This window comes from Scleropages formosus, chromosome 13, assembly GCF_900964775.1.
Source record: "Scleropages formosus chromosome 13, fSclFor1.1, whole genome shotgun sequence".
NCBI classification, from domain to species: Eukaryota; Metazoa; Chordata; class Actinopteri; order Osteoglossiformes; family Osteoglossidae; genus Scleropages; species Scleropages formosus.
In genome coordinates, this window is record NC_041818.1 from 21,493,332 (window position 1) to 21,518,932 (window position 25,601).

At 53.5% G+C, this 25,601-nt stretch overlaps 2 protein-coding genes across 2 annotated transcripts; both read right to left on the minus strand.

Annotated features, from left to right (window-relative positions):
* Positions 1 to 14,615: 14,615 nt before the first annotated feature.
* LOC114912098 (putative protein TPRXL) lies at positions 14,616 to 19,094 on the minus strand (the record flags this gene model as incomplete). Its single annotated transcript, XM_029257174.1, has 3 exons — positions 19,054 to 19,094; positions 17,034 to 17,184; positions 14,616 to 14,675 (listed from the first exon to the last, which is right to left on the minus strand). Coding segments are annotated over exons 1-3 (252 nt in total), but the record flags the coding sequence as incomplete, so codon positions are not given.
* A 363-nt stretch (positions 19,095 to 19,457) lies between these two features.
* Positions 19,458 to 25,013, minus strand: LOC114912099 (integumentary mucin C.1-like; the record flags this gene model as incomplete). Its single annotated transcript, XM_029257175.1, has 3 exons — positions 19,458 to 19,550; positions 22,386 to 22,541; positions 24,975 to 25,013. Coding segments are annotated over 3 exons (288 nt in total), but the record flags the coding sequence as incomplete, so codon positions are not given.
* Between the last annotated feature and the right edge of the window lie 588 nt (positions 25,014 to 25,601).

Sequence of the window (25,601 nt, forward strand, 5' to 3'; positions counted from 1 at the left end):
TGTGGAAGAGCTGTGTTAGCAGTAAATCCAGCTGTTGTCATTGTGTCCTCCGTTGTATTCGATGGTTGAGACAATATCACAGCTGAAGGTTCTGTAAATGTTGGTGTTTCTCCAGCAGTTGGTGGATAGTTTTTAACAGTGGATTCCTCTAAATTCACCTGTCTGTCAGTCACAATCGTCGACATTGTAACTGTTGTTTCTGCAGAAGCATTCCTTGGAGTGGTGGACATGGAGAGGTCTGTGGTAATTTCAGGGGCTATGCTTGTAGCTTGTAGCTTGTATGCTTTCACGGGCTCTGCAGCAGTGGTTTTCGAGAGCCCAGTAGTGTCTGTTGATGTGACAATTGGACTTTGAAAAACAAAGGTGCTATTTGTTAGTCTTGTTGTTGACTTTGTATTCTCTGTTGCACTCATTGGTAGATAAGTTGTCTCATCTGGTGCTTCTGTAGATGTGTATTCAACATTGGTGCCAGTTGACGCTGCCCCTAGAGAGGTGGTAGCTTTTTCTGAGAAAGAATATATTGGGTCGGTCAGTGTGGTGACTTCTGGGGGTGTTTCAAGTGATACCACAGAAGCACTAATGCTGGAATTCAAAGTTGGTGATAATGCAGTGGCTGTTGGAGGTGTTAGTTCAGTGTTGCATATTTTCCACTCATTTGTGTTTTCTGGACTTGAGGTTATCATGCTGGGCTGTTGCGATGATGTGAGCCCATTGTGTGTGTTTGTTGATGTGGTGGAAACTGTTCTATCACTTGCAAATGAACTTTCTGTAGTTATATTGATTAAGGTCATAGGCTGAATGTTTTCTAAGGCTCCTCTCTGTGATGGATCAGGTGTGGTTTCTGTAGTTGTTGAAACTCCAGTAGTTCTCTCTGAGTCAGCATCATGCATTTCTTCTGAATTTGTGAATACAGTGCTCTTAGTAAAGCCTGTTGGTGTAAACACTGTGAAAGATGAGTTTTCTAAAGTTGCTCAATTCTCTCGCTTGTATCCTCACCAGAAATTGTGTCATCATCAACGATACTTTTCAAGAGCTCTGTATTTGCTGTTGATGTACTTCTCACTGTACTAGGCAGGAACATTCTATCCTCAGGTTTGCTCCCTGAATTTTAAGTTACTGTATTTGACTGTTTTGTGGTTACATGTCCTTCATTTGTACCTGTTGATATACCTGTCTCTGTGGCTGAGCTTGTGCTTGTCATTGCTGGGTTAGTGATTTTTTGTCAAAGGTGTGGAATCTGTCGTCGTACCTTGAACACATCTTTCGTAATTTAAATACAGATCAAGCTGAGATATGTTTGTTACAGGTATACATATTACAGTGCACATCTCCTCTGAGTTATAAAATATATATTACTGAATTGTGCAGGGTAAACTACAGGAAGTACTGAATGAGTCATGCATTTCTATTATTCAGCAGTACTTCATACGTTTAAAAATACAATGAGTCTTTCAGAAATTTGTTACAGCAGTCAACCTGTTTGATTAAAAATGATGATCACTGCTTATGCATCGGTGCCTGATGAACATATAAATAAAACTACAAAACTAGAAGAAACCTAATATTTTTAAACTGCTAAACAGCTAAACATGTATTTCGTTTTATTTTTAAACATCTGGAACTATTTGTATAATATGGGTTTTATTTATATACATAATTATTATTATTGCTGTACATAAAGTGATCACAGATACTTATTAGAGATACTTGGGTGTATCACATATCAGACTATCTTTATACATCGACAACCGTATGTGTTGCAACTGTGGCACTGAAAAATGTGGAATTTTCTAAATCAAGATGACACAAAGAAACCTGATGAGTCATAATAGCAGTTGGCACATGGTTAAAGTATCACTGTACAAATCATCTTGTATCATTTGAAATTCATTACGTTACCATCTTCAGCTTAAACACACACACACACACATTTTCAAGAACCACCAAGTCTGGATTCTGAGTGATACAGAACCATTTGTACTATTCTGGACAAGGCCTAATATCACTCTGATTTTGGAATTATTACACAATTCACACAGTTTACACATATTTACGGTTTAGTTAGCTATAACTGGGTGTGGATGTTTCTACATTTGGTTATGCAAGTAAAAAAAATAACTGAATATCACAACTTTAGGCTTAAAATGTTCAGAAAAATGGTTGACCAACTCAGTTCATGGCAACTTGTATGTTATGTAGCGTTAAAAACACACACACACACACACACACACACATTTTCAGAACCGCTTGTCCCATACAGGGTCACGGGGAACCAGAGCCCAACCCGGCAACTCAGAGCGTAAGGCTGGAGGGGGAGGGGACACACCCAGGACGGGACGCCAGTCCGTCGCAAGGCACCCCAAGCGGGACTTGAACCCTAGACCCACCAAAGAGCAGGACTGTGGTCCAACCCACTGCGCCACCGCACCCCCTCGCGTTAAAAACAGTCATTTTTAATGTTTTCACTACTATTTTTTACAGTGCTATAAATTAAAATTTAACAGTATATCAGTGAAAAGTATTACTCCACGCCAACAAAATCTAAGGTATCTAAAGTTTTCAAATGTTGCTTTAGCACATATTCCATTTTCTGGTTAAACTTTTCTATACAAAAAAGCAGAAGCCATTACATGTATAGTAAAATATTTTGTAGAGGCTGAAGAAAATTATGTGATAAAGAGCTCGGCATTCACTATGTTTTCTTATAGATTAGTAGTTTGCCATTCCAGTTTCCAGAATGTAACTCTTATCTTACCCATTGTATTCAATATTATCATCCAGGTAAGCAGAAAATGGACCCCAAGCTTTCCCATTGTTTGTTGGTATGGGCTCAGCTGTTCCTCTGTGCTGTCACTTCTAGCTGTGATTGAAGAAGATCTGCACTCTGAACACTTCACAACTGATGGTCCTGAGAGTTTAAATATTAACATCATGCTCCAGTGTGCTGGTATGCCAGTGTAGAAAATTCACACTGTTTACTTCGTACATTTAGCAACTAAAGTAAATGAATAATTAAACTAATTAGCTAAGTGTTCTGTACTTATTAAATTGTTTTATACTTCAATTATACATACTGCCAAGCAGAAAATCAAGCCTATGAATGCTGCATTTTTTTCACCTTACCCTTATGGCCAAACCACACCCCATCTCAGAGACTGATGGCTGTATATGAGGAAATGCATGTTACATTATAGTAGTGATATATTGAATTGAATTTGTTGTTATGAGCCATTCCACTAACTAAACCACTATTGTTACCACACATATAGTCCTTTCTTAAACCAGATACTTCTGTGCATGTCAAATGTATTCTTATGGTCAAGGTAAAATCCTCACATGGTAAAGAAACATATTTACTGTAATTCCTAGAACCAATGTATATAATGAACATAACATACTGTGATTATTGTTTTTACTGTCTTATGAAAGAAATACTAATATAGTAAATATCAGTCATTTGCTTCTTTTCCCATATTTTAATGAATTTCAGTGAATTTTTTGTAGTGATTTAAGCCTGGAGTAAAAAAAAAAAACAAAAGAACAAAATTAAAAATATTACAGCTCGTGTACTGATCTTATTTTTATTTGGAAGAATACACACACACACATTTTCTGAACCGCTTGTCCCATACGGGGTCGCGGGGAACCGGAGCCTAACCCGGCAACTCAGGGTGTAAGGCCGGAGGGGGAGGGGACACACCCAGGACGGGACGCTAGTCCATCGCAAGGTACCCCAAACAGGACTCGAACCCCAGACCCACCAAAGAGCAGGACCCGGTCCAACCCACTGTGCCACCATGCCCCCTACAGGGAAACGGCCAGACTTTTTTAAAAACCAGAAAGTAATGAGGTCTACCTGCAAATATCTGGGATCCAGTCCATTTTCTGTACAATATATTGAAAGTATTAATTGTAGAACCAGTCCAAAAGCTATTTAGATTACAGTATGTAAATAAAATACATTATTTTTTTTAAATAAAACAGTTATTTTGTATATGTTGTACATTCAATTCTCAAGTTAAAAAATTATCGCTAGACAAAAAAGAACTGTTGTAAACTGTACTATCTTATTTTTTACCATGTTCCACTAAACACCTCTTATCAGTAAGGCTTAAGTTATCATGTCAAATAGGTGCTATTTTCCTTTTCTAAACCTGGATTCCCCCACATAATAAGATTAATTTGTTCCGTGAAGCGGTACAGAGGACATGTTAAAATGATTTCTGATGAGGGAAAAAACATTCATTCACTCAGCAGACACTTTTGTCCAAAGCAACTTACAACAGATACTATGTAGTGTTACTAGCCCACAAACCTTATTCACCAAGGTGACTACACTGCTAGATACACTACTTACAAGGGGTTACTCATCCATGCATCAGTGAAACACACTCACACACTATGGGGGAACCTGAACAGCATGTCATTGGACTATGGGAGGAAACCCACACAGACAGAACATGCAAACTCCACACAGACTGAGTGGGGATCAAACCTACATTCTCTCACATCACCCAGGTGCTGTGAGACAGGAGCACTATTCGCTGTGCCACCATGCCACCCACACACACGAAGTTGCACTAAAAATCACTAAACTAAAACAAAGACGGTACAAGCAGTTAAACAATCATACCAGCATACTGTATCATATTTGTAACTGTAATTATCGCTCAGCATCCATTCCTTTGCATTTCAAACAATAAAGCTAATGTGCAGTGCTGTATCAGAGGTCCAAGTATGATTTATAAAGAAATGTGTAGGTTAGCAGCTTGAACAATGTTGACTCCTGTAATAAAAACAAACAATGTTTGTTCCATCTTATTCAGTATTTAACAGAATGTTACACATTTGCAATAAAGTGCCTTTCTGGCCAGATATACATTATAAATACAAAGGTGAGGGTGTCTTTAGTGAATACCCTCATAATAAGAATGAGAATTGACCAGAGCCTGTGAAATCACAGTAGAACATTGTGTCCATATGTTGTCACATTGTGTCCACATGCTGTCTTTTAGTTTTCCCCTCATCAAGGATTTGTGCTATAATTTTTTCAGATGGTTGCCAAGTGATGTTGTTCAGATGATCCAAAGTACACATTAGAAAACTTTAAATCTCTGAACAAGACTGAATTTGTGGTCTTTCGATTGTGGGCTGTAAAGCAAACAAACAGAGAAATTGAATTACAAAATGTTTAAGTAAGATTAAATATAACTGACTAAAACATCCAGATACATGAACTGATTTCTTTTTACCTTTGTAGCATATTTTTTTCTTTAAAAACTATTTTCTGTTAGGGTTATCTACTTGGTTACTGTCTCCTACAGGTTTGGCAGCTCACCTGCATATAAGTGTCCACATTACTGAAGGTGAAATGTGGTGCTGTGAAAGAAGCTGGATTCGTGTCAGCCTGACTATTGCTTGTTCCTCCATGAAAGGACTGGTAGTCAGAGAAGTCATAGAAGACAGAGTTAAGTGTTTCGTGGGAGCGAGGCTGTTGGGGGCCATGATAGGGAGACTGTGTGCCCAAAGCTGAGACATTAGCCTCCTCTTCATACTGCAAACCATCATGTGAGGCAAAGGTGTTTTCTGGAGAAAACAATAAAGGGACATTCTTATTCACTATTTTGACACTGATACTTGTAAAACACCAAGAGAAAAACTTCTCAAAATCTAACTGTTCTTACAAATCCAAACTGATATGCTACCTATAGAATTTCTTTCAAAGTCTACCACTCCTCTGTCAGCCGAAGACCACTCAAAGTCATCTTCCAGCCATTCTTTAACCTGATCATCTCTACAGTTCTTCAGCCTGTCATGGGTAAAGTGAAGAAGATACAGCATAAAAAAAATGTAACTGTCTCTGTGGCTACAGCTAAAAACACATTAAATACATTTTTTGTTTGTTGTGTGGAAAACCACTGAAGAACTAGTACATAAATGATGCAGCCACTCCATTAAATATGACAGACATTCACATCAATCTGAAAAGTACAACTGTTATTTTCCTTAAAGTGGTCTAAAGATGTTTTGCTGGTATTTAAAAGCATTGTTTATCAAAACTGAAGCAATTCCTTACCATTTAACCTGTTGTTTCTGCCAGACAAGATAGACAGTCAAAGCCACTACAGCAACCAACATGACTCCAGCTAGAGTCCCAACTGCAGCAAACAGAGCAGTCTTCTGGATGGGCCCATGACAGTCAGCACCAGAATACCAGTATCCTGGTTTACATCTACAACAGCAGTCATTTGCATGAAGGAAGTCAAATTGCATGAAAACTTGTTTTCTAACCCGTCAACAGATTATATACTGTAAGGGTCAATTTATAGGTAACAGATTTCAGAAGTTACTTATTCCTACTCAGTAGATATGTTTGCTTTAGTATCCTTTAAATACTTTTTTGTATTCAAAGTACAAAGGTATGACAAATTAGAACTCACTGACAAGTTGGCCCGGTATTCAGGATCTGACAGGTGCCTGTGTTGCAGTTCTTGGTGTTGTTGTGGATGCTTTCACACTGAGAGATACAGATGATCTTATCTGATGTTTGGACTGCAGTGAAATAACTTCTGAACTCTTTGGGGATGCTCTGGTCACACACCACTGGATGTTAAGAAAGAAGGTCAGAACCTCCCTTGCCAATTTATGAAATTAGGACAGGTCTAACAAAGGGTGGGGCAGGGGGACCTGTCACACTCAAAGTTCAAGAAAGCCTAATGTACCACCCATAAATGAGTATACCTTCACTGTCAACTATTTGCTAATACCTGAGAAATTTTATCCCACTGAACATTTCTTACCTAAAAATACCCCATTCAAGAATTTTATAATCTACCACAGAGAAAGATATTTAATTTCCAGTTCAGCATCAACATTTTTAAATTTTAAAAAGTTGTAGTTCTAAATAAAATCAAATAGATAATATTTACTAAAACATTTATTTCACATGCAAGTAACTCACATTGGAGAGAAAACTTTGGTTTCTCAATGATAGGGTCGTCCAGAACAGTAATCCCTGGGCATGGTTTTGAACCTGAAATGCAAAAGAAATAACATGGGGGAATCCTACATGCAGCTTAAGTCAGTCACCCTACATAAATTCGTGAATGTATTCTATTAAATTACATGGATGTTGTTACATATTGTTACCTTCTGTGCAGTTGCTGGCTTTCTGTAAAGCCTCTTCAATCTGCATGGCAGCCTGATCAACCATTTGTGTGGTATTCTGCTCATTTGTTATGTTCACTACTACTTCATGCTTCACTACCACACTACCTTGCCTGCAGAATTGTAGCAGAAAAAGGACAGGGAGATATAAATAACTGTTAAACCCACAGCTCAGTCTACCATTGTGTAATTATTTGTTTTGTTTCTAGAATGAGGGACAGGTAGTACCTGAGGGTCTTTCTGATACCTGGTTAAAGAGGCACCACTAACTTGTATTATTGGTTTGGCTGCTTAGTTTGATCAGTTTATCAGCCTGTATTTACCTGATATTTAAGATAATAACGCCAACATAATTTCCAACTGTATCATGGTACACCCTGTCCATCTGAAACAAAAAGAAATTTTAAGGTAATTATTTTGGTGTTTATAACTGATAATAAATTTGCTTGGGCTAATACATAAATCATCCCACCTGTATGAATGAATGAATGAAAACTTTTTGGATCCTATAGGGAAACTACACGTGGCTACAGTAGCGTGCAAAATAAATGTACAATATATCAAAACAACTACTAATCAAAACTACTATAAATAATAGTGCCTCTGCACTCAAAATAAACAGTAGAAATTCTTGTCTAGCACTGCAAAAATGCTTTATAGTGGAGGTAATTATGTTACTGAAATGTAAATGATGGAAAATAATATGGTTTGAAAAATATGTATGAACAACTTGTGTAGACTTGCTCACTGTTCTCTTTGTAAATGGATATTAAAAGAAACAACCTTTCTCATGGCGATAAATTCCATCAAACTACTCACTAATTAAACATAACCTTTTATCTGTAAACCTCTAAAAGTAGAAAATTTAAAAAATAATGTTTTGAATAAAACACATTTCTTTCACTTCAGCTGTTATACCACAACTGCATCCAAAATTATAAACCAAACAGTATAATCAATCAATACAATTTAAAAGCACTTTACACCTCTAGATTACAAATAAGAAATCATATCATGTGAAACATTTCCACGGGCATTTGTGATTTCTCTATGATAATACCTGCATATTTGTAAGATTCACTCTACAAACTGGTTGTCCTTTTGTATGATATATTTAACATGGCTTTGAAATGCAACTTTTGTAGGAATAAACAAAATCCCATCTTACATTAGCAGTGAAGTTCATGGAAAATTCTTTGTACTCTGATGACTCTGGATTTCTGTACGCCTCTTTAAATGTTTCATTGATTCTGATGGTAACTTCTGTTGCCATAACAAAGGATTCTGTTTCAAAAGAATATAATTCACAGTTCACTTCTGTTAATACGCAAATAAAAATCTTTCCAATGTCACTCATACATAGGAAAAACATTTTTCTAATGAGTTGTTTTCAACTGCTAAATAAAATGAGGATAAAACTGTATGCCTTACAAAGACATTAGTTAAAGTCTACAAGTTCATGTAGTACATGAATCTTTAAAAAAGAAAGTTAAAACTCATGTCATCAGATGATAGATGTTGAAAACTTGTTTAATTTATCCAGGATAAAAAAACTGTCAGAAGAACTCTTATCGAGCTGGTGTTCACATCATATTAGATTCGTAAGAAGAAAGGGAAAACTCACCAAAAGTCACTGAAGAAAAATAGAATTGACAAATGTCACCATAAAAGCGGGGAAGACATTTGCATTCACCATCTTCATAGATGCCATTAAGACACGGTAAAACAGTTATTTCAGTAACAAGACTTGTAGATTTAATAGTCTCAGAAGTCCCAGCAGAACCAATTGTGGTCACTGGATGTCTGGTGGCCGTTGCCGAGGAAGTCGTTGTTGGCGCAGTCAAGGTGGTGACGTCTGGGGTCGCCTCAGGGGACGACGCAGAAGCGGTTGCGTCCGCACTCGTGGGGCTTGACGGCGCACTGGTTGTCGCAGGTGTTGCTGTCGCCCCAGCACTTGTAGCTGGCTCGCTCTGTGCGGCGCTGCTGGTCTCTGAGATCATCGCGGTGGACTGCGGCGATGTACCCATCGGCGATGTACCCATCGGCGCAGTGGCAACCGTCGCTTCGTCGGTTGTGACGGTGCTCTCTGCAGAGGTCCGGGCGGACACAGTTGACGGCGCGGTTTCTGACGTCGCTGCCTCTGACTGGGCAGTCGTCGTCCTGTCAGAAATAGTGGCTGCCGAAACCGCGGTAGTGCTAGCTGCCGATGGGTCGCTGGTGGTTTCCGGAGCGTGCGACGTCACTGTTTCTGCTGACGTAGTAGCTACGGTGCCGACACTTGTGGTTTCTCCGACACCGCTGCTGGTGCTTGCTCCGGCCGTCGTACCCTCGGTTGTGCTCGCCGCGTGAGAGACAGTTGCCGCCGACGTTTCTGTAGATGTCTGCTGGCCCGTGCTACTCGTTGACATTTCCGCTGTTGTTGTTGTCTCTGGAGGTGTGGTGGCCGTTGCCGAGGAAGTCGTTGTTGGCTCAGTCAAGGTGGTGACGTCTGGGGTCGCCTCAGGGGACGACGCAGAAGCGGTTGCGTCCGCACTCGTGGGGCTTGACGGCGCACTGGTTGTCGCAGGTGTTGCTGTCGCCCCAGCACTTGTAGCTGGCTCGCTCTGTGCGGCGCTGCTGGTCTCTGAGATCATCGCGGTGGACTGCGGCGATGTACCCATCGGCGCAGTGGCAACCGTCGCCTCGTCGGTTGTGACGGTGCTCTCTGCAGAGGTCCGGGCGGACACAGTTGACGGCGCGGTTTCTGACGTCGCTGCCTCTGACTGGGCAGTCGTCGTCCTGTCAGAAATAGTGGCTGCCGAAACCGCGGTAGTGCTAGCTGCCGATGGGTCGCTGGTGGTTTCCGGAGCGTGCGACGTCACTGTTTCTGCTGACGTAGTAGCTACGGTGCCGACACTTGTGGTTTCTCCGACACCGCTGCTGGTGCTTGCTCCGGCCGTCGTACCCTCGGTTGTGCTCGCCGCGTGAGAGACAGTTGCCTCCCACGTTTCTGTAGATGTCTGCTGGCCCGTGCTACTCGTTGACATTTCCGCTGTTGTTGTTGTCTCTGGAGGTGTGGTGGCCGTTGCCGAGGAAGTCGTTGTTGGCTCAGTCAAGGTGGTGACGTCTGGGGTCGCCTCAGGGGACGACGCAGAAGCGGTTGCGTCCGGACTCGTGGGGCTTGACGGCGCACTGGTTGTCGCAGGTGTTGCTGTCGCCCCAGCACTTGTAGCTGGCTCGCTCTGTGCGGCGCTGCTGGTCTCTGAGATCATCGCGGTGGACTGCGCCGATGTACCCATCGGCGCAGTGGCAACCGTCGCCTCGTCGGTTGTGACGGTGCTCTCTGCAGAGGTCCGGGCGGACACAGTTGACGGCGCGGTTTCTGACGTCGCTGCCTCTGACTGGGCAGTCGTCGTCCTGTCAGAAATAGTGGCTGCCGAAACCGCGGTAGTGCTAGCTGCCGATGGGTCGCTGGTGGTTTCCGGAGCGTGCGACGTCACTGTTTCTGCTGACGTAGTAGCTACGGTGCCGACACTTGTGGTTTCTCCGACACCGCTGCTGGTGCTTGCTCCGGCCGTCGTACCCTCGGTTGTGCTCGCCGCGTGAGAGACAGTTGCCGCCGACGTTTCTGTAGATGTCTGCTGGCCCGTGCTACTCGTTGACATTTCCGCTGTTGTTGTTGTCTCTGGAGGTGTGGTGGCCGTTGCCGAGGAAGTCGTTGTTGGCTCAGTCAAGGTGGTGACGTCTGGGGTCGCCTCAGGGGACGACGCAGAAGCGGTTGCGTCCGCACTCGTGGGGCTTGACGGCGCACTGGTTGTCGCAGGTGTTGCTGTCGCCCCAGCACTTGTAGCTGGCTCGCTCTGTGCGGCGCTGCTGGTCTCTGAGATCATCGCGGTGGACTGCGGCGATGTACCCATCGGCGCAGTGGCAACCGTCGCCTCGTCGGTTGTGACGGTGCTCTCTGCAGAGGTCCGGGCGGACACAGTTGACGGCGCGGTTTCTGACGTCGCTGCCTCTGACTGGGCAGTCGTCGTCCTGTCAGAAATAGTGGCTGCCGAAACCGCGGTAGTGCTAGCTGCCGATGGGTCGCTGGTGGTTTCCGGAGCGTGCGACGTCACTGTTTCTGCTGACGTAGTAGCTACGGTGCCGACACTTGTGGTTTCTCCGACACCGCTGCTGGTGCTTGCTCCGGCCGTCGTACCCTCGGTTGTGCTCGCCGCGTGAGAGACAGTTGCCTCCGACGTTTCTGTAGATGTCTGCTGGCCCGTGCTACTCGTTGACATTTCCGCTGTTGTTGTTGTCTCTGGAGGTGTGGTGGCCGTTGCCGAGGAAGTCGTTGTTGGCTCAGTCAAGGTGGTGACGTCTGGGGTCGCCTCAGGGGACGACGCAGAAGCGGTTGCGTCCGCACTCGTGGGGCTTGACGGCGCACTGGTTGTCGCAGGTGTTGCTGTCGCCCCAGCACTTGTAGCTGGCTCGCTCTGTGCGGCGCTGCTGGTCTCTGAGATCATCGCGGTGGACTGCGGCGATGTACCCATCGGCGCAGTGGCAACCGTCGCCTCGTCGGTTGTGACGGTGCTCTCTGCAGAGGTCCGGGCGGACACAGTTGACGGCGCGGTTTCTGACGTCGCTGCCTCTGACTGGGCAGTCGTCGTCCTGTCAGAAATAGTGGCTGCCGAAACCGCGGTAGTGCTAGCTGCCGATGGGTCGCTGGTGGTTTCCGGAGCGTGCGACGTCACTGTTTCTGCTGACGTAGTAGCTACGGTGCCGACACTTGTGGTTTCTCCGACACCGCTGCTGGTGCTTGCTCCGGCCGTCGTACCCTCGGTTGTGCTCGCCGCGTGAGAGACAGTTGCCTCCGACGTTTCTGTAGATGTCTGCTGGCCCGTGCTACTCGTTGACATTTCCGCTGTTGTTGTTGTCTCTGGAGGTGTGGTGGCCGTTGCCGAGGAAGTCGTTGTTGGCTCAGTCAAGGTGGTGACGTCTGGGGTCGCCTCAGGGGACGACGCAGAAGCGGTTGCGTCCGCACTCGTGGGGCTTGACGGCGCACTGGTTGTCGCAGGTGTTGCTGTCGCCCCAGCACTTGTAGCTGGCTCGCTCTGTGCGGCGCTGCTGGTCTCTGAGATCATCGCGGTGGACTGCGGCGATGTACCCATCGGCGCAGTGGCAACCGTCGCCTCGTCGGTTGTGACGGTGCTCTCTGCAGAGGTCCGGGCGGACACAGTTGACGGCGCGGTTTCTGACGTCGCTGCCTCTGACTGGGCAGTCGTCGTCCTGTCAGAAATAGTGGCTGCCGAAACCGCGGTAGTGCTAGCTGCCGATGGGTCGCTGGTGGTTTCCGGAGCGTGCGACGTCACTGTTTCTGCTGACGTAGTAGCTACGGTGCCGACACTTGTGGTTTCTCCGACACCGCTGCTGGTGCTTGCTCCGGCCGTCGTACCCTCGGTTGTGCTCGCCGCGTGAGAGACAGTTGCCTCCGACGTTTCTGTAGATGTCTGCTGGCCCGTGCTACTCGTTGACATTTCCGCTGTTGTTGTTGTCTCTGGAGGTGTGGTGGCCGTTGCCGAGGAAGTCGTTGTTGGCTCAGTCAAGGTGGTGACGTCTGGGGTCGCCTCAGGGGACGACGCAGAAGCGGTTGCGTCCGCACTCGTGGGGCTTGACGGCGCACTGGTTGTCGCAGGTGTTGCTGTCGCCCCAGCACTTGTAGCTGGCTCGCTCTGTGCGGCGCTGCTGGTCTCTGAGATCATCGCGGTGGACTGCGGCGATGTACCCATCGGCGCAGTGGCAACCGTCGCCTCGTCGGTTGTGACGGTGCTCTCTGCAGAGGTCCGGGCGGACACAGTTGACGGCGCGGTTTCTGACGTCGCTGCCTCTGACTGGGCAGTCGTCGTCCTGTCAGAAATAGTGGCTGCCGAAACCGCGGTAGTGCTAGCTGCCGATGGGTCGCTGGTGGTTTCCGGAGCGTGCGACGTCACTGTTTCTGCTGACGTAGTAGCTACGGTGCCGACACTTGTGGTTTCTCCGACACCGCTGCTGGTGCTTGCTCCGGCCGTCGTACCCTCGGTTGTGCTCGCCGCGTGAGAGACAGTTGCCGCCGACGTTTCTGTAGATGTCTGCTGGCCCGTGCTACTCGTTGACATTTCCGCTGTTGTTGTTGTCTCTGGAGGTGTGGTGGCCGTTGCCGAGGAAGTCGTTGTTGGCTCAGTCAAGGTGGTGACGTCTGGGGTCGCCTCAGGGGACGACGCAGAAGCGGTTGCGTCCGCACTCGTGGGGCTTGACGGCGCACTGGTTGTCGCAGGTGTTGCTGTCGCCCCAGCACTTGTAGCTGGCTCGCTCTGTGCGGCGCTGCTGGTCTCTGAGATCATCGCGGTGGACTGCGGCGATGTACCCATCGGCGCAGTGGCAACCGTCGCCTCGTCGGTTGTGACGGTGCTCTCTGCAGAGGTCCGGGCGGACACAGTTGACGGCGCGGTTTCTGACGTCGCTGCCTCTGACTGGGCAGTCGTCGTCCTGTCAGAAATAGTGGCTGCCGAAACCGCGGTAGTGCTAGCTGCCGATGGGTCGCTGGTGGTTTCCGGAGCGTGCGACGTCACTGTTTCTGCTGACGTAGTAGCTACGGTGCCGACACTTGTGGTTTCTCCGACACCGCTGCTGGTGCTTGCTCCGGCCGTCGTACCCTCGGTTGTGCTCGCCGCGTGAGAGACAGTTGCCTCCGACGTTTCTGTAGATGTCTGCTGGCCCGTGCTACTCGTTGACATTTCCGCTGTTGTTGTTGTCTCTGGAGGTGTGGTGGCCGTTGCCGAGGAAGTCGTTGTTGGCTCAGTCAAGGTGGTGACGTCTGGGGTCGCCTCAGGGGACGACGCAGAAGCGGTTGCGTCCGCACTCGTGGGGCTTGACGGCGCACTGGTTGTCGCAGGTGTTGCTGTCGCCCCAGCACTTGTAGCTGGCTCGCTCTGTGCGGCGCTGCTGGTCTCTGAGATCATCGCGGTGGACTGCGGCGATGTACCCATCGGCGCAGTGGCAACCGTCGCCTCGTCGGTTGTGACGGTGCTCTCTGCAGAGGTCCGGGCGGACACAGTTGACGGCGCGGTTTCTGACGTCGCTGCCTCTGACTGGGCAGTCGTCGTCCTGTCAGAAATAGTGGCTGCCGAAACCGCGGTAGTGCTAGCTGCCGATGGGTCGCTGGTGGTTTCCGGAGCGTGCGACGTCACTGTTTCTGCTGACGTAGTAGCTACGGTGCCGACACTTGTGGTTTCTCCGACACCGCTGCTGGTGCTTGCTCCGGCCGTCGTACCCTCGGTTGTGCTCGCCGCGTGAGAGACAGTTGCCTCCGACGTTTCTGTAGATGTCTGCTGGCCCGTGCTACTCGTTGACATTTCCGCTGTTGTTGTTGTCTCTGGAGGTGTGGTGGCCGTTGCCGAGGAAGTCGTTGTTGGCTCAGTCAAGGTGGTGACGTCTGGGGTCGCCTCAGGGGACGACGCAGAAGCGGTTGCGTCCGCACTCGTGGGGCTTGACGGCGCACTGGTTGTCGCAGGTGTTGCTGTCGCCCCAGCACTTGTAGCTGGCTCGCTCTGTGCGGCGCTGCTGGTCTCTGAGATCATCGCGGTGGACTGCGGCGATGTACCCATCGGCGCAGTGGCAACCGTCGCCTCGTCGGTTGTGACGGTGCTCTCTGCAGAGGTCCGGGCGGACACAGTTGACGGCGCGGTTTCTGACGTCGCTGCCTCTGACTGGGCAGTCGTCGTCCTGTCAGAAATAGTGGCTGCCGAAACCGCGGTAGTGCTAGCTGCCGATGGGTCGCTGGTGGTTTCCGGAGCGTGCGACGTCACTGTTTCTGCTGACGTAGTAGCTACGGTGCCGACACTTGTGGTTTCTCCGACACCGCTGCTGGTGCTTGCTCCGGCCGTCGTACCCTCGGTTGTGCTCGCCGCGTGAGAGACAGTTGCCGCCGACGTTTCTGTAGATGTCTGCTGGCCCGTGCTACTCGTTGACATTTCCGCTGTTGTTGTTGTCTCTGGAGGTGTGGTGGCCGTTGCCGAGGAAGTCGTTGTTGGCTCAGTCAAGGTGGTGACGTCTGGGGTCGCCTCAGGGGACGACGCAGAAGCGGTTGCGTCCGCACTCGTGGGGCTTGACGGCGCACTGGTTGTCGCAGGTGTTGCTGTCGCCCCAGCACTTGTAGCTGGCTCGCTCTGTGCGGCGCTGCTGGTCTCTGAGATCATCGCGGTGGACTGCGGCGATGTACCCATCGGCGCAGTGGCAACCGTCGCTTCGTCGGTTGTGACGGTGCTCTCTGCAGAGGTCCGGGCGGACACAGTTGACGGCGCGGTTTCTGACGTCGCTGCCTCTGACTGGGCAGTCGTCGTCCTGTCAGAAATAGTGGCTGCCGAAACCGCGGTAGTGCTAGCTGCCGATGGGTCGCTGGTGGTTTCCGGAGCGTGCGACGTCACTGTTTCTGCTGACGTAGTAGCTACGGTGCCGACACTTGTGGTTTCTCCGACACCGCTGCTGGTGCTTGCTCCGGCCGTCGTACCCTCGGTTGTGCTCGCCGCGTGAGAGACAGTTGCCTCCGACGTTTCTGTAGATGTCTGCTGGCCCGTGCTACTCGTTGACATTTCCGCTGTTGTTGTTGTCTCTGGAGGTGTGGTGGCCGTTGCCGAGGAAGTCGTTGTTGGCTCAGTCAAGGTGGTGACGTCTGGGGTCGCCTCAGGGGACGACGCAGAAGCGGTTGCGTCCGCACTCGTGGGGCTTGACGGCGCACTGGTTGTCGCAGGTGTTGCTGTCGCCCCAGCACTTGTAGCTGGCTCGCTCTGTGCGGCGCTGCTGGTCTCTGAGATCATCGCGGTGGACTGCGGCGATGTACCCATCGGCGCAGTGGCAACCGTCGCCTCGTCGGTTGTGACGGTGCTCTCTGCAGAGGTCCGGGCGGACACAGTTGACGGCGCGGTTTCTGACGTCGCTGCCTCTGACTGGGCAGTCGTCGTCCTGTCAGAAATAGTGGCTGCCGAAACCGCGGTAGTGCTAGCTGCCGATGGGTCGCTGGTGGTTTCCGGAGCGTGCGACGTCACTGTTTCTGCTGACGTAGTAGCTACGGTGCCGACACTTGTGGTTTCTCCGACACCGCTGCTGGTGCTTGCTCCGGCCGTCGTACCCTCGGTTGTGCTCGCCGCGTGAGAGACAGTTGCCTCCGACGTTTCTGTAGATGTCTGCTGGCCCGTGCTACTCGTTGACATTTCCGCTGTTGTTGTTGTCTCTGGAGGTGTGGTGGCCGTTGCCGAGGAAGTCGTTGTTGGCTCAGTCAAGGTGGTGACGTCTGGGGTCGCCTCAGGGGACGACGCAGAAGCGGTTGCGTCCGCACTCGTGGGGCTTGACGGCGCACTGGTTGTCGCAGGTGTTGCTGTCGCCCCAGCACTTGTAGCTGGCTCGCTCTGTGCGGCGCTGCTGGTCTCTGAGATCATCGCGGTGGACTGCGGCGATGTACCCATCGGCGCAGTGGCAACCGTCGCCTCGTCGGTTGTGACGGTGCTCTCTGCAGAGGTCCGGGCGGACACAGTTGACGGCGCGGTTTCTGACGTCGCTGCCTCTGACTGGGCAGTCGTCGTCCTGTCAGAAATAGTGGCTGCCGAAACCGCGGTAGTGCTAGCTGCCGATGGGTCGCTGGTGGTTTCCGGAGCGTGCGACGTCACTGTTTCTGCTGACGTAGTAGCTACGGTGCCGACACTTGTGGTTTCTCCGACACCGCTGCTGGTGCTTGCTCCGGCCGTCGTACCCTCGGTTGTGCTCGCCGCGTGAGAGACAGTTGCCTCCGACGTTTCTGTAGATGTCTGCTGGCCCGTGCTACTCGTTGACATTTCCGCTGTTGTTGTTGTCTCTGGAGGTGTGGTGGCCGTTGCCGAGGAAGTCGTTGTTGGCTCAGTCAAGGTGGTGACGTCTGGGGTCGCCTCAGGGGACGACGCAGAAGCGGTTGCGTCCGGACTCGTGGGGCTTGACGGCGCACTGGTTGTCGCAGGTGTTGCTGTCGCCCCAGCACTTGTAGCTGGCTCGCTCTGTGCGGCGCTGCTGGTCTCTGAGATCATCGCGGTGGACTGCGGCGATGTACCCATCGGCGCAGTGGCAACCGTCGCCTCGTCGGTTGTGACGGTGCTCTCTGCAGAGGTCCGGGCGGACACAGTTGACGGCGCGGTTTCTGACGTCGCTGCCTCTGACTGGGCAGTCGTCGTCCTGTCAGAAATAGTGGCTGCCGAAACCGCGGTAGTGCTAGCTGCCGATGGGTCGCTGGTGGTTTCCGGAGCGTGCGACGTCACTGTTTCTGCTGACGTAGTAGCTACGGTGCCGACACTTGTGGTTTCTCCGACACCGCTGCTGGTGCTTGCTCCGGCCGTCGTACCCTCGGTTGTGCTCGCCGCGTGAGAGACAGTTGCCTCCGACGTTTCTGTAGATGTCTGCTGGCCCGTGCTACTCGTTGACATTTCCGCTGTTGTTGTTGTCTCTGGAGGTGTGGTGGCCGTTGCCGAGGAAGTCGTTGTTGGCTCAGTCAAGGTGGTGACGTCTGGGGTCGCCTCAGGGGACGACGCAGAAGCGGTTGCGTCCGCACTCGTGGGGCTTGACGGCGCACTGGTTGTCGCAGGTGTTGCTGTCGCCCCAGCACTTGTAGCTGGCTCGCTCTGTGCGGCGCTGCTGGTCTCTGAGATCATCGCGGTGGACTGCGGCGATGTACCCATCGGCGCAGTGGCAACCGTCGCCTCGTCGGTTGTGACGGTGCTCTCTGCAGAGGTCCGGGCGGACACAGTTGACGGCGCGGTTTCTGACGTCGCTGCCTCTGACTGGGCAGTCGTCGTCCTGTCAGAAATAGTGGCTGCCGAAACCGCGGTAGTGCTAGCTGCCGATGGGTCGCTGGTGGTTTCCGGAGCGTGCGACGTCACTGTTTCTGCTGACGTAGTAGCTACGGTGCCGACACTTGTGGTTTCTCCGACACCGCTGCTGGTGCTTGCTCCGGCCGTCGTACCCTCGGTTGTGCTCGCCGCGTGAGAGACAGTTGCCTCCGACGTTTCTGTAGATGTCTGCTGGCCCGTGCTACTCGTTGACATTTCCGCTGTTGTTGTTGTCTCTGGAGGTGTGGTGGCCGTTGCCGAGGAAGTCGTTGTTGGCTCAGTCAAGGTGGTGACGTCTGGGGTCGCCTCAGGGGACGACGCAGAAGCGGTTGCGTCCGCACTCGTGGGGCTTGACGGCGCACTGGTTGTCGCAGGTGTTGCTGTCGCCCCAGCACTTGTAGCTGGCTCGCTCTGTGCGGCGCTGCTGGTCTCTGAGATCATCGCGGTGGACTGCGGCGATGTACCCATCGGCGCAGTGGCAACCGTCGCCTCGTCGGTTGTGACGGTGCTCTCTGCAGAGGTCCGGGCGGACACAGTTGACGGCGCGGTTTCTGACGTCGCTGCCTCTGACTGGGCAGTCGTCGTCCTGTCAGAAATAGTGGCTGCCGAAACCGCGGTAGTGCTAGCTGCCGATGGGTCGCTGGTGGTTTCCGGAGCGTGCGACGTCACTGTTTCTGCTGACGTAGTAGCTACGGTGCCGACACTTGTGGTTTCTCCGACACCGCTGCTGGTGCTTGCTCCGGCCGTCGTACCCTCGGTTGTGCTCGCCGCGTGAGAGACAGTTGCCTCCGACGTTTCTGTAGATGTCTGCTGGCCCGTGCTACTCGTTGACATTTCCGCTGTTGTTGTTGTCTCTGGAGGTGTGGTGGCCGTTGCCGAGGAAGTCGTTGTTGGCTCAGTCAAGGTGGTGACGTCTGGGGTCGCCTCAGGGGACGACGCAGAAGCGGTTGCGTCCGACTCGTGGGGCTTGACGGCGCACTGGTTGTCGCAGGTGTTGCTGTCGCCCCAGCACTTGTAGCTGGCTCGCTCTGTGCGGCGCTGCTGGTCTCTGAGATCATCGCGGTGGACTGCGCCGATGTACATCGCCGCAGTGGCAACCGTCGCCTCGTCGGTTGTGACGGTGCTCTCTGCAGAGGTCCGGGCGGACACAGTTGACGGCGCGGTTTCTGACGTCGCTGCCTCTGACTGGGCAGTCGTCGTCCTGTCAGAAATAGTGGCTGCCGAAACCGCGGTAGTGCTAGCTGCCGATGGGTCGCTGGTGGTTTCCGGAGCGTGCGACGTCACTGTTTCTGCTGACGTAGTAGCTACGGTGCCGACACTTGTGGTTTCTCCGACACCGCTGCTGGTGCTTGCTCCGGCCGTCGTACCCTCGGTTGTGCTCGCCGCGTGAGAGACAGTTGCCTCCGACGTTTCTGTAGATGTCTGCTGGCCCGTGCTACTCGTTGACATTTCCGCTGTTGTTGTTGTCTCTGGAGGTGTGGTGGCCGTTGCCGAGGAAGTCGTTGTTGGCTCAGTCAAGGTGGTGACGTCTGGGGTCGCCTCAGGGGACGACGCAGAAGCGGTTGCGTCCGGACTCGTGGGGCTTGACGGCGCACTGGTTGTCGCAGGTGTTGCTGTCGCCCCAGCACTTGTAGCTGGCTCGCTCTGTGCGGCGCTGCTGGTCTCTGAGATCATCGCGGTGGACTGCGGCGATGTACCCATCGGCGCAGTGGCAACCGTCGCCTCGTCGGTTGTGACGGTGCTCTCTGCAGAGGTCCGGGCGGACACAGTTGACGGCGCGGTTTCTGACGTCGCTGCCTCTGACTGGGCAGTCGTCGTCCTGTCAGAAATAGTGGCTGCCGAAACCGCGGTAGTGCTAGCTGCCGATGGGTCGCTGGTGGTTTCCGGAGCGTGCGACGTCACTGTTTCTGCTGACGTAGTAGCTACGGTGCCGACACTTGTGGTTTCTCCGACACCGCTGCTGGTGCTTGCTCCGGCCGTCGTACCCTCGGTTGTGCTCGCCGCGTGAGAGACAGTTGCCGCCGACGTTTCTGTAGATGTCTGCTGGCCCGTGCTACTCGTTGACATTTCCGCTGTTGTTGTTGTCTCTGGAGGTGTGGTGGCCGTTGCCGAGGAAGTCGTTGTTGGCTCAGTCAAGGTGGTGACGTCTGGGGTCGCCTCAGGGGACGACGCAGAAGCGGTTGCGTCCGGACTCGTGGGGCTTGACGGCGCACTGGTTGTCGCAGGTGTTGCTGTCGCCCCAGCACTTGTAGCTGGCTCGCTCTGTGCGGCGCTGCTGGTCTCTGAGATCATCGCGGTGGACTGCGGCGATGTACCCATCGGCGCAGTGGCAACCGTCGCCTCGTCGGTTGTGACGGTGCTCTCTGCAGAGGTCCGGGCGGACACAGTTGACGGCGCGGTTTCTGACGTCGCTGCCTCTGACTGGGCAGTCGTCGTCCTGTCAGAAATAGTGGCTGCCGAAACCGCGGTAGTGCTAGCTGCCGATGGGTCGCTGGTGGTTTCCGGAGCGTGCGACGTCACTGTTTCTGCTGACGTAGTAGCTACGGTGCCGACACTTGTGGTTTCTCCGACACCGCTGCTGGTGCTTGCTCCGGCCGTCGTACCCTCGGTTGTGCTCGCCGCGTGAGAGACAGTTGCCTCCGACGTTTCTGTAGATGTCTGCTGGCCCGTGCTACTCGTTGACATTTCCGCTGTTGTTGTTGTCTCTGGAGGTGTGGTGGCCGTTGCCGAGGAAGTCGTTGTTGGCTCAGTCAAGGTGGTGACGTCTGGGGTCGCCTCAGGGGACGACGCAGAAGCGGTTGCGTCCGGACTCGTGGGGCTTGACGGCGCACTGGTTGTCGCAGGTGTTGCTGTCGCCCCAGCACTTGTAGCTGGCTCGCTCTGTGCGGCGCTGCTGGTCTCTGAGATCATCGCGGTGGACTGCGGCGATGTACCCATCGGCGCAGTGGCAACCGTCGCCTCGTCGGTTGTGACGGTGCTCTCTGCAGAGGTCCGGGCGGACACAGTTGACGGCGCGGTTTCTGACGTCGCTGCCTCTGACTGGGCAGTCGTCGTCCTGTCAGAAATAGTGGCTGCCGAAACCGCGGTAGTGCTAGCTGCCGATGGGTCGCTGGTGGTTTCCGGAGCGTGCGACGTCACTGTTTCTGCTGACGTAGTAGCTACGGTGCCGACACTTGTGGTTTCTCCGACACCGCTGCTGGTGCTTGCTCCGGCCGTCGTACCCTCGGTTGTGCTCGCCGCGTGAGAGACAGTTGCCTCCGACGTTTCTGTAGATGTCTGCTGGCCCGTGCTACTCGTTGACATTTCCGCTGTTGTTGTTGTCTCTGGAGGTGTGGTGGCCGTTGCCGAGGAAGTCGTTGTTGGCTCAGTCAAGGTGGTGACGTCTGGGGTCGCCTCAGGGGACGACGCAGAAGCGGTTGCGTCCGCACTCGTGGGGCTTGACGGCGCACTGGTTGTCGCAGGTGTTGCTGTCGCCCCAGCACTTGTAGCTGGCTCGCTCTGTGCGGCGCTGCTGGTCTCTGAGATCATCGCGGTGGACTGCGGCGATGTACCCATCGGCGCAGTGGCAACCGTCGCCTCGTCGGTTGTGACGGTGCTCTCTGCAGAGGTCCGGGCGGACACAGTTGACGGCGCGGTTTCTGACGTCGCTGCCTCTGACTGGGCAGTCGTCGTCCTGTCAGAAATAGTGGCTGCCGAAACCGCGGTAGTGCTAGCTGCCGATGGGTCGCTGGTGGTTTCCGGAGCGTGCGACGTCACTGTTTCTGCTGACGTAGTAGCTACGGTGCCGACACTTGTGGTTTCTCCGACACCGCTGCTGGTGCTTGCTCCGGCCGTCGTACCCTCGGTTGTGCTCGCCGCGTGAGAGACAGTTGCCTCCGACGTTTCTGTAGATGTCTGCTGGCCCGTGCTACTCGTTGACATTTCCGCTGTTGTTGTTGTCTCTGGAGGTGTGGTGGCCGTTGCCGAGGAAGTCGTTGTTGGCTCAGTCAAGGTGGTGACGTCTGGGGTCGCCTCAGGGGACGACGCAGAAGCGGTTGCGTCCGCACTCGTGGGGCTTGACGGCGCACTGGTTGTCGCAGGTGTTGCTGTCGCCCCAGCACTTGTAGCTGGCTCGCTCTGTGCGGCGCTGCTGGTCTCTGAGATCATCGCGGTGGACTGCGGCGATGTACCCATCGGCGCAGTGGCAACCGTCGCCTCGTCGGTTGTGACGGTGCTCTCTGCAGAGGTCCGGGCGGACACAGTTGACGGCGCGGTTTCTGACGTCGCTGCCTCTGACTGGGCAGTCGTCGTCCTGTCAGAAATAGTGGCTGCCGAAACCGCGGTAGTGCTAGCTGCCGATGGGTCGCTGGTGGTTTCCGGAGCGTGCGACGTCACTGTTTCTGCTGACGTAGTAGCTACGGTGCCGACACTTGTGGTTTCTCCGACACCGCTGCTGGTGCTTGCTCCGGCCGTCGTACCCTCGGTTGTGCTCGCCGCGTGAGAGACAGTTGCCGCCGACGTTTCTGTAGATGTCTGCTGGCCCGTGCTACTCGTTGACATTTCCGCTGTTGTTGTTGTCTCTGGAGGTGTGGTGGCCGTTGCCGAGGAAGTCGTTGTTGGCTCAGTCAAGGTGGTGACGTCTGGGGTCGCCTCAGGGGACGACGCAGAAGCGGTTGCGTCCGCACTCGTGGGGCTTGACGGCGCACTGGTTGTCGCAGGTGTTGCTGTCGCCCCAGCACTTGTAGCTGGCTCGCTCTGTGCGGCGCTGCTGGTCTCTGAGATCATCGCGGTGGACTGCGGCGATGTACCCATCGGCGCAGTGGCAACCGTCGCCTCGTCGGTTGTGACGGTGCTCTCTGCAGAGGTCCGGGCGGACACAGTTGACGGCGCGGTTTCTGACGTCGCTGCCTCTGACTGGGCAGTCGTCGTCCTGTCAGAAATAGTGGCTGCCGAAACCGCGGTAGTGCTAGCTGCCGATGGGTCGCTGGTGGTTTCCGGAGCGTGCGACGTCACTGTTTCTGCTGACGTAGTAGCTACGGTGCCGACACTTGTGGTTTCTCCGACACCGCTGCTGGTGCTTGCTCCGGCCGTCGTACCCTCGGTTGTGCTCGCCGCGTGAGAGACAGTTGCCGCCGACGTTTCTGTAGATGTCTGCTGGCCCGTGCTACTCGTTGACATTTCCGCTGTTGTTGTTGTCTCTGGAGGTGTGGTGGCCGTTGCCGAGGAAGTCGTTGTTGGCTCAGTCAAGGTGGTGACGTCTGGGGTCGCCTCAGGGGACGACGCAGAAGCGGTTGCGTCCGCACTCGTGGGGCTTGACGGCGCACTGGTTGTCGCAGGTGTTGCTGTCGCCCCAGCACTTGTAGCTGGCTCGCTCTGTGCGGCGCTGCTGGTCTCTGAGATCATCGCGGTGGACTGCGGCGATGTACCCATCGGCGCAGTGGCAACCGTCGCCTCGTCGGTTGTGACGGTGCTCTCTGCAGAGGTCCGGGCGGACACAGTTGACGGCGCGGTTTCTGACGTCGCTGCCTCTGACTGGGCAGTCGTCGTCCTGTCAGAAATAGTGGCTGCCGAAACCGCGGTAGTGCTAGCTGCCGATGGGTCGCTGGTGGTTTCCGGAGCGTGCGACGTCACTGTTTCTGCTGACGTAGTAGCTACGGTGCCGACACTTGTGGTTTCTCCGACACCGCTGCTGGTGCTTGCTCCGGCCGTCGTACCCTCGGTTGTGCTCGCCGCGTGAGAGACAGTTGCCTCCGACGTTTCTGTAGATGTCTGCTGGCCCGTGCTACTCGTTGACATTTCCGCTGTTGTTGTTGTCTCTGGAGGTGTGGTGGCCGTTGCCGAGGAAGTCGTTGTTGGCTCAGTCAAGGTGGTGACGTCTGGGGTCGCCTCAGGGGACGACGCAGAAGCGGTTGCGTCCGCACTCGTGGGGCTTGACGGCGCACTGGTTGTCGCAGGTGTTGCTGTCGCCCCAGCACTTGTAGCTGGCTCGCTCTGTGCGGCGCTGCTGGTCTCTGAGATCATCGCGGTGGACTGCGGCGATGTACCCATCGGCGCAGTGGCAACCGTCGCCTCGTCGGTTGTGACGGTGCTCTCTGCAGAGGTCCGGGCGGACACAGTTGACGGCGCGGTTTCTGACGTCGCTGCCTCTGACTGGGCAGTCGTCGTCCTGTCAGAAATAGTGGCTGCCGAAACCGCGGTAGTGCTAGCTGCCGATGGGTCGCTGGTGGTTTCCGGAGCGTGCGACGTCACTGTTTCTGCTGACGTAGTAGCTACGGTGCCGACACTTGTGGTTTCTCCGACACCGCTGCTGGTGCTTGCTCCGGCCGTCGTACCCTCGGTTGTGCTCGCCGCGTGAGAGACAGTTGCCTCCGACGTTTCTGTAGATGTCTGCTGGCCCGTGCTACTCGTTGACATTTCCGCTGTTGTTGTTGTCTCTGGAGGTGTGGTGGCCGTTGCCGAGGAAGTCGTTGTTGGCTCAGTCAAGGTGGTGACGTCTGGGGTCGCCTCAGGGGACGACGCAGAAGCGGTTGCGTCCGCACTCGTGGGGCTTGACGGCGCACTGGTTGTCGCAGGTGTTGCTGTCGCCCCAGCACTTGTAGCTGGCTCGCTCTGTGCGGCGCTGCTGGTCTCTGAGATCATCGCGGTGGACTGCGGCGATGTACCCATCGGCGCAGTGGCAACCGTCGCCTCGTCGGTTGTGACGGTGCTCTCTGCAGAGGTCCGGGCGGACACAGTTGACGGCGCGGTTTCTGACGTCGCTGCCTCTGACTGGGCAGTCGTCGTCCTGTCAGAAATAGTGGCTGCCGAAACCGCGGTAGTGCTAGCTGCCGATGGGTCGCTGGTGGTTTCCGGAGCGTGCGACGTCACTGTTTCTGCTGACGTAGTAGCTACGGTGCCGACACTTGTGGTTTCTCCGACACCGCTGCTGGTGCTTGCTCCGGCCGTCGTACCCTCGGTTGTGCTCGCCGCGTGAGAGACAGTTGCCTCCGACGTTTCTGTAGATGTCTGCTGGCCCGTGCTACTCGTTGACATTTCCGCTGTTGTTGTTGTCTCTGGAGGTGTGGTGGCCGTTGCCGAGGAAGTCGTTGTTGGCTCAGTCAAGGTGGTGACGTCTGGGGTCGCCTCAGGGGACGACGCAGAAGCGGTTGCGTCCGCACTCGTGGGGCTTGACGGCGCACTGGTTGTCGCAGGTGTTGCTGTCGCCCCAGCACTTGTAGCTGGCTCGCTCTGTGCGGCGCTGCTGGTCTCTGAGATCATCGCGGTGGACTGCGGCGATGTACCCATCGGCGCAGTGGCAACCGTCGCCTCGTCGGTTGTGACGGTGCTCTCTGCAGAGGTCCGGGCGGACACAGTTGACGGCGCGGTTTCTGACGTCGCTGCCTCTGACTGGGCAGTCGTCGTCCTGTCAGAAATAGTGGCTGCCGAAACCGCGGTAGTGCTAGCTGCCGATGGGTCGCTGGTGGTTTCCGGAGCGTGCGACGTCACTGTTTCTGCTGACGTAGTAGCTACGGTGCCGACACTTGTGGTTTCTCCGACACCGCTGCTGGTGCTTGCTCCGGCCGTCGTACCCTCGGTTGTGCTCGCCGCGTGAGAGACAGTTGCCTCCGACGT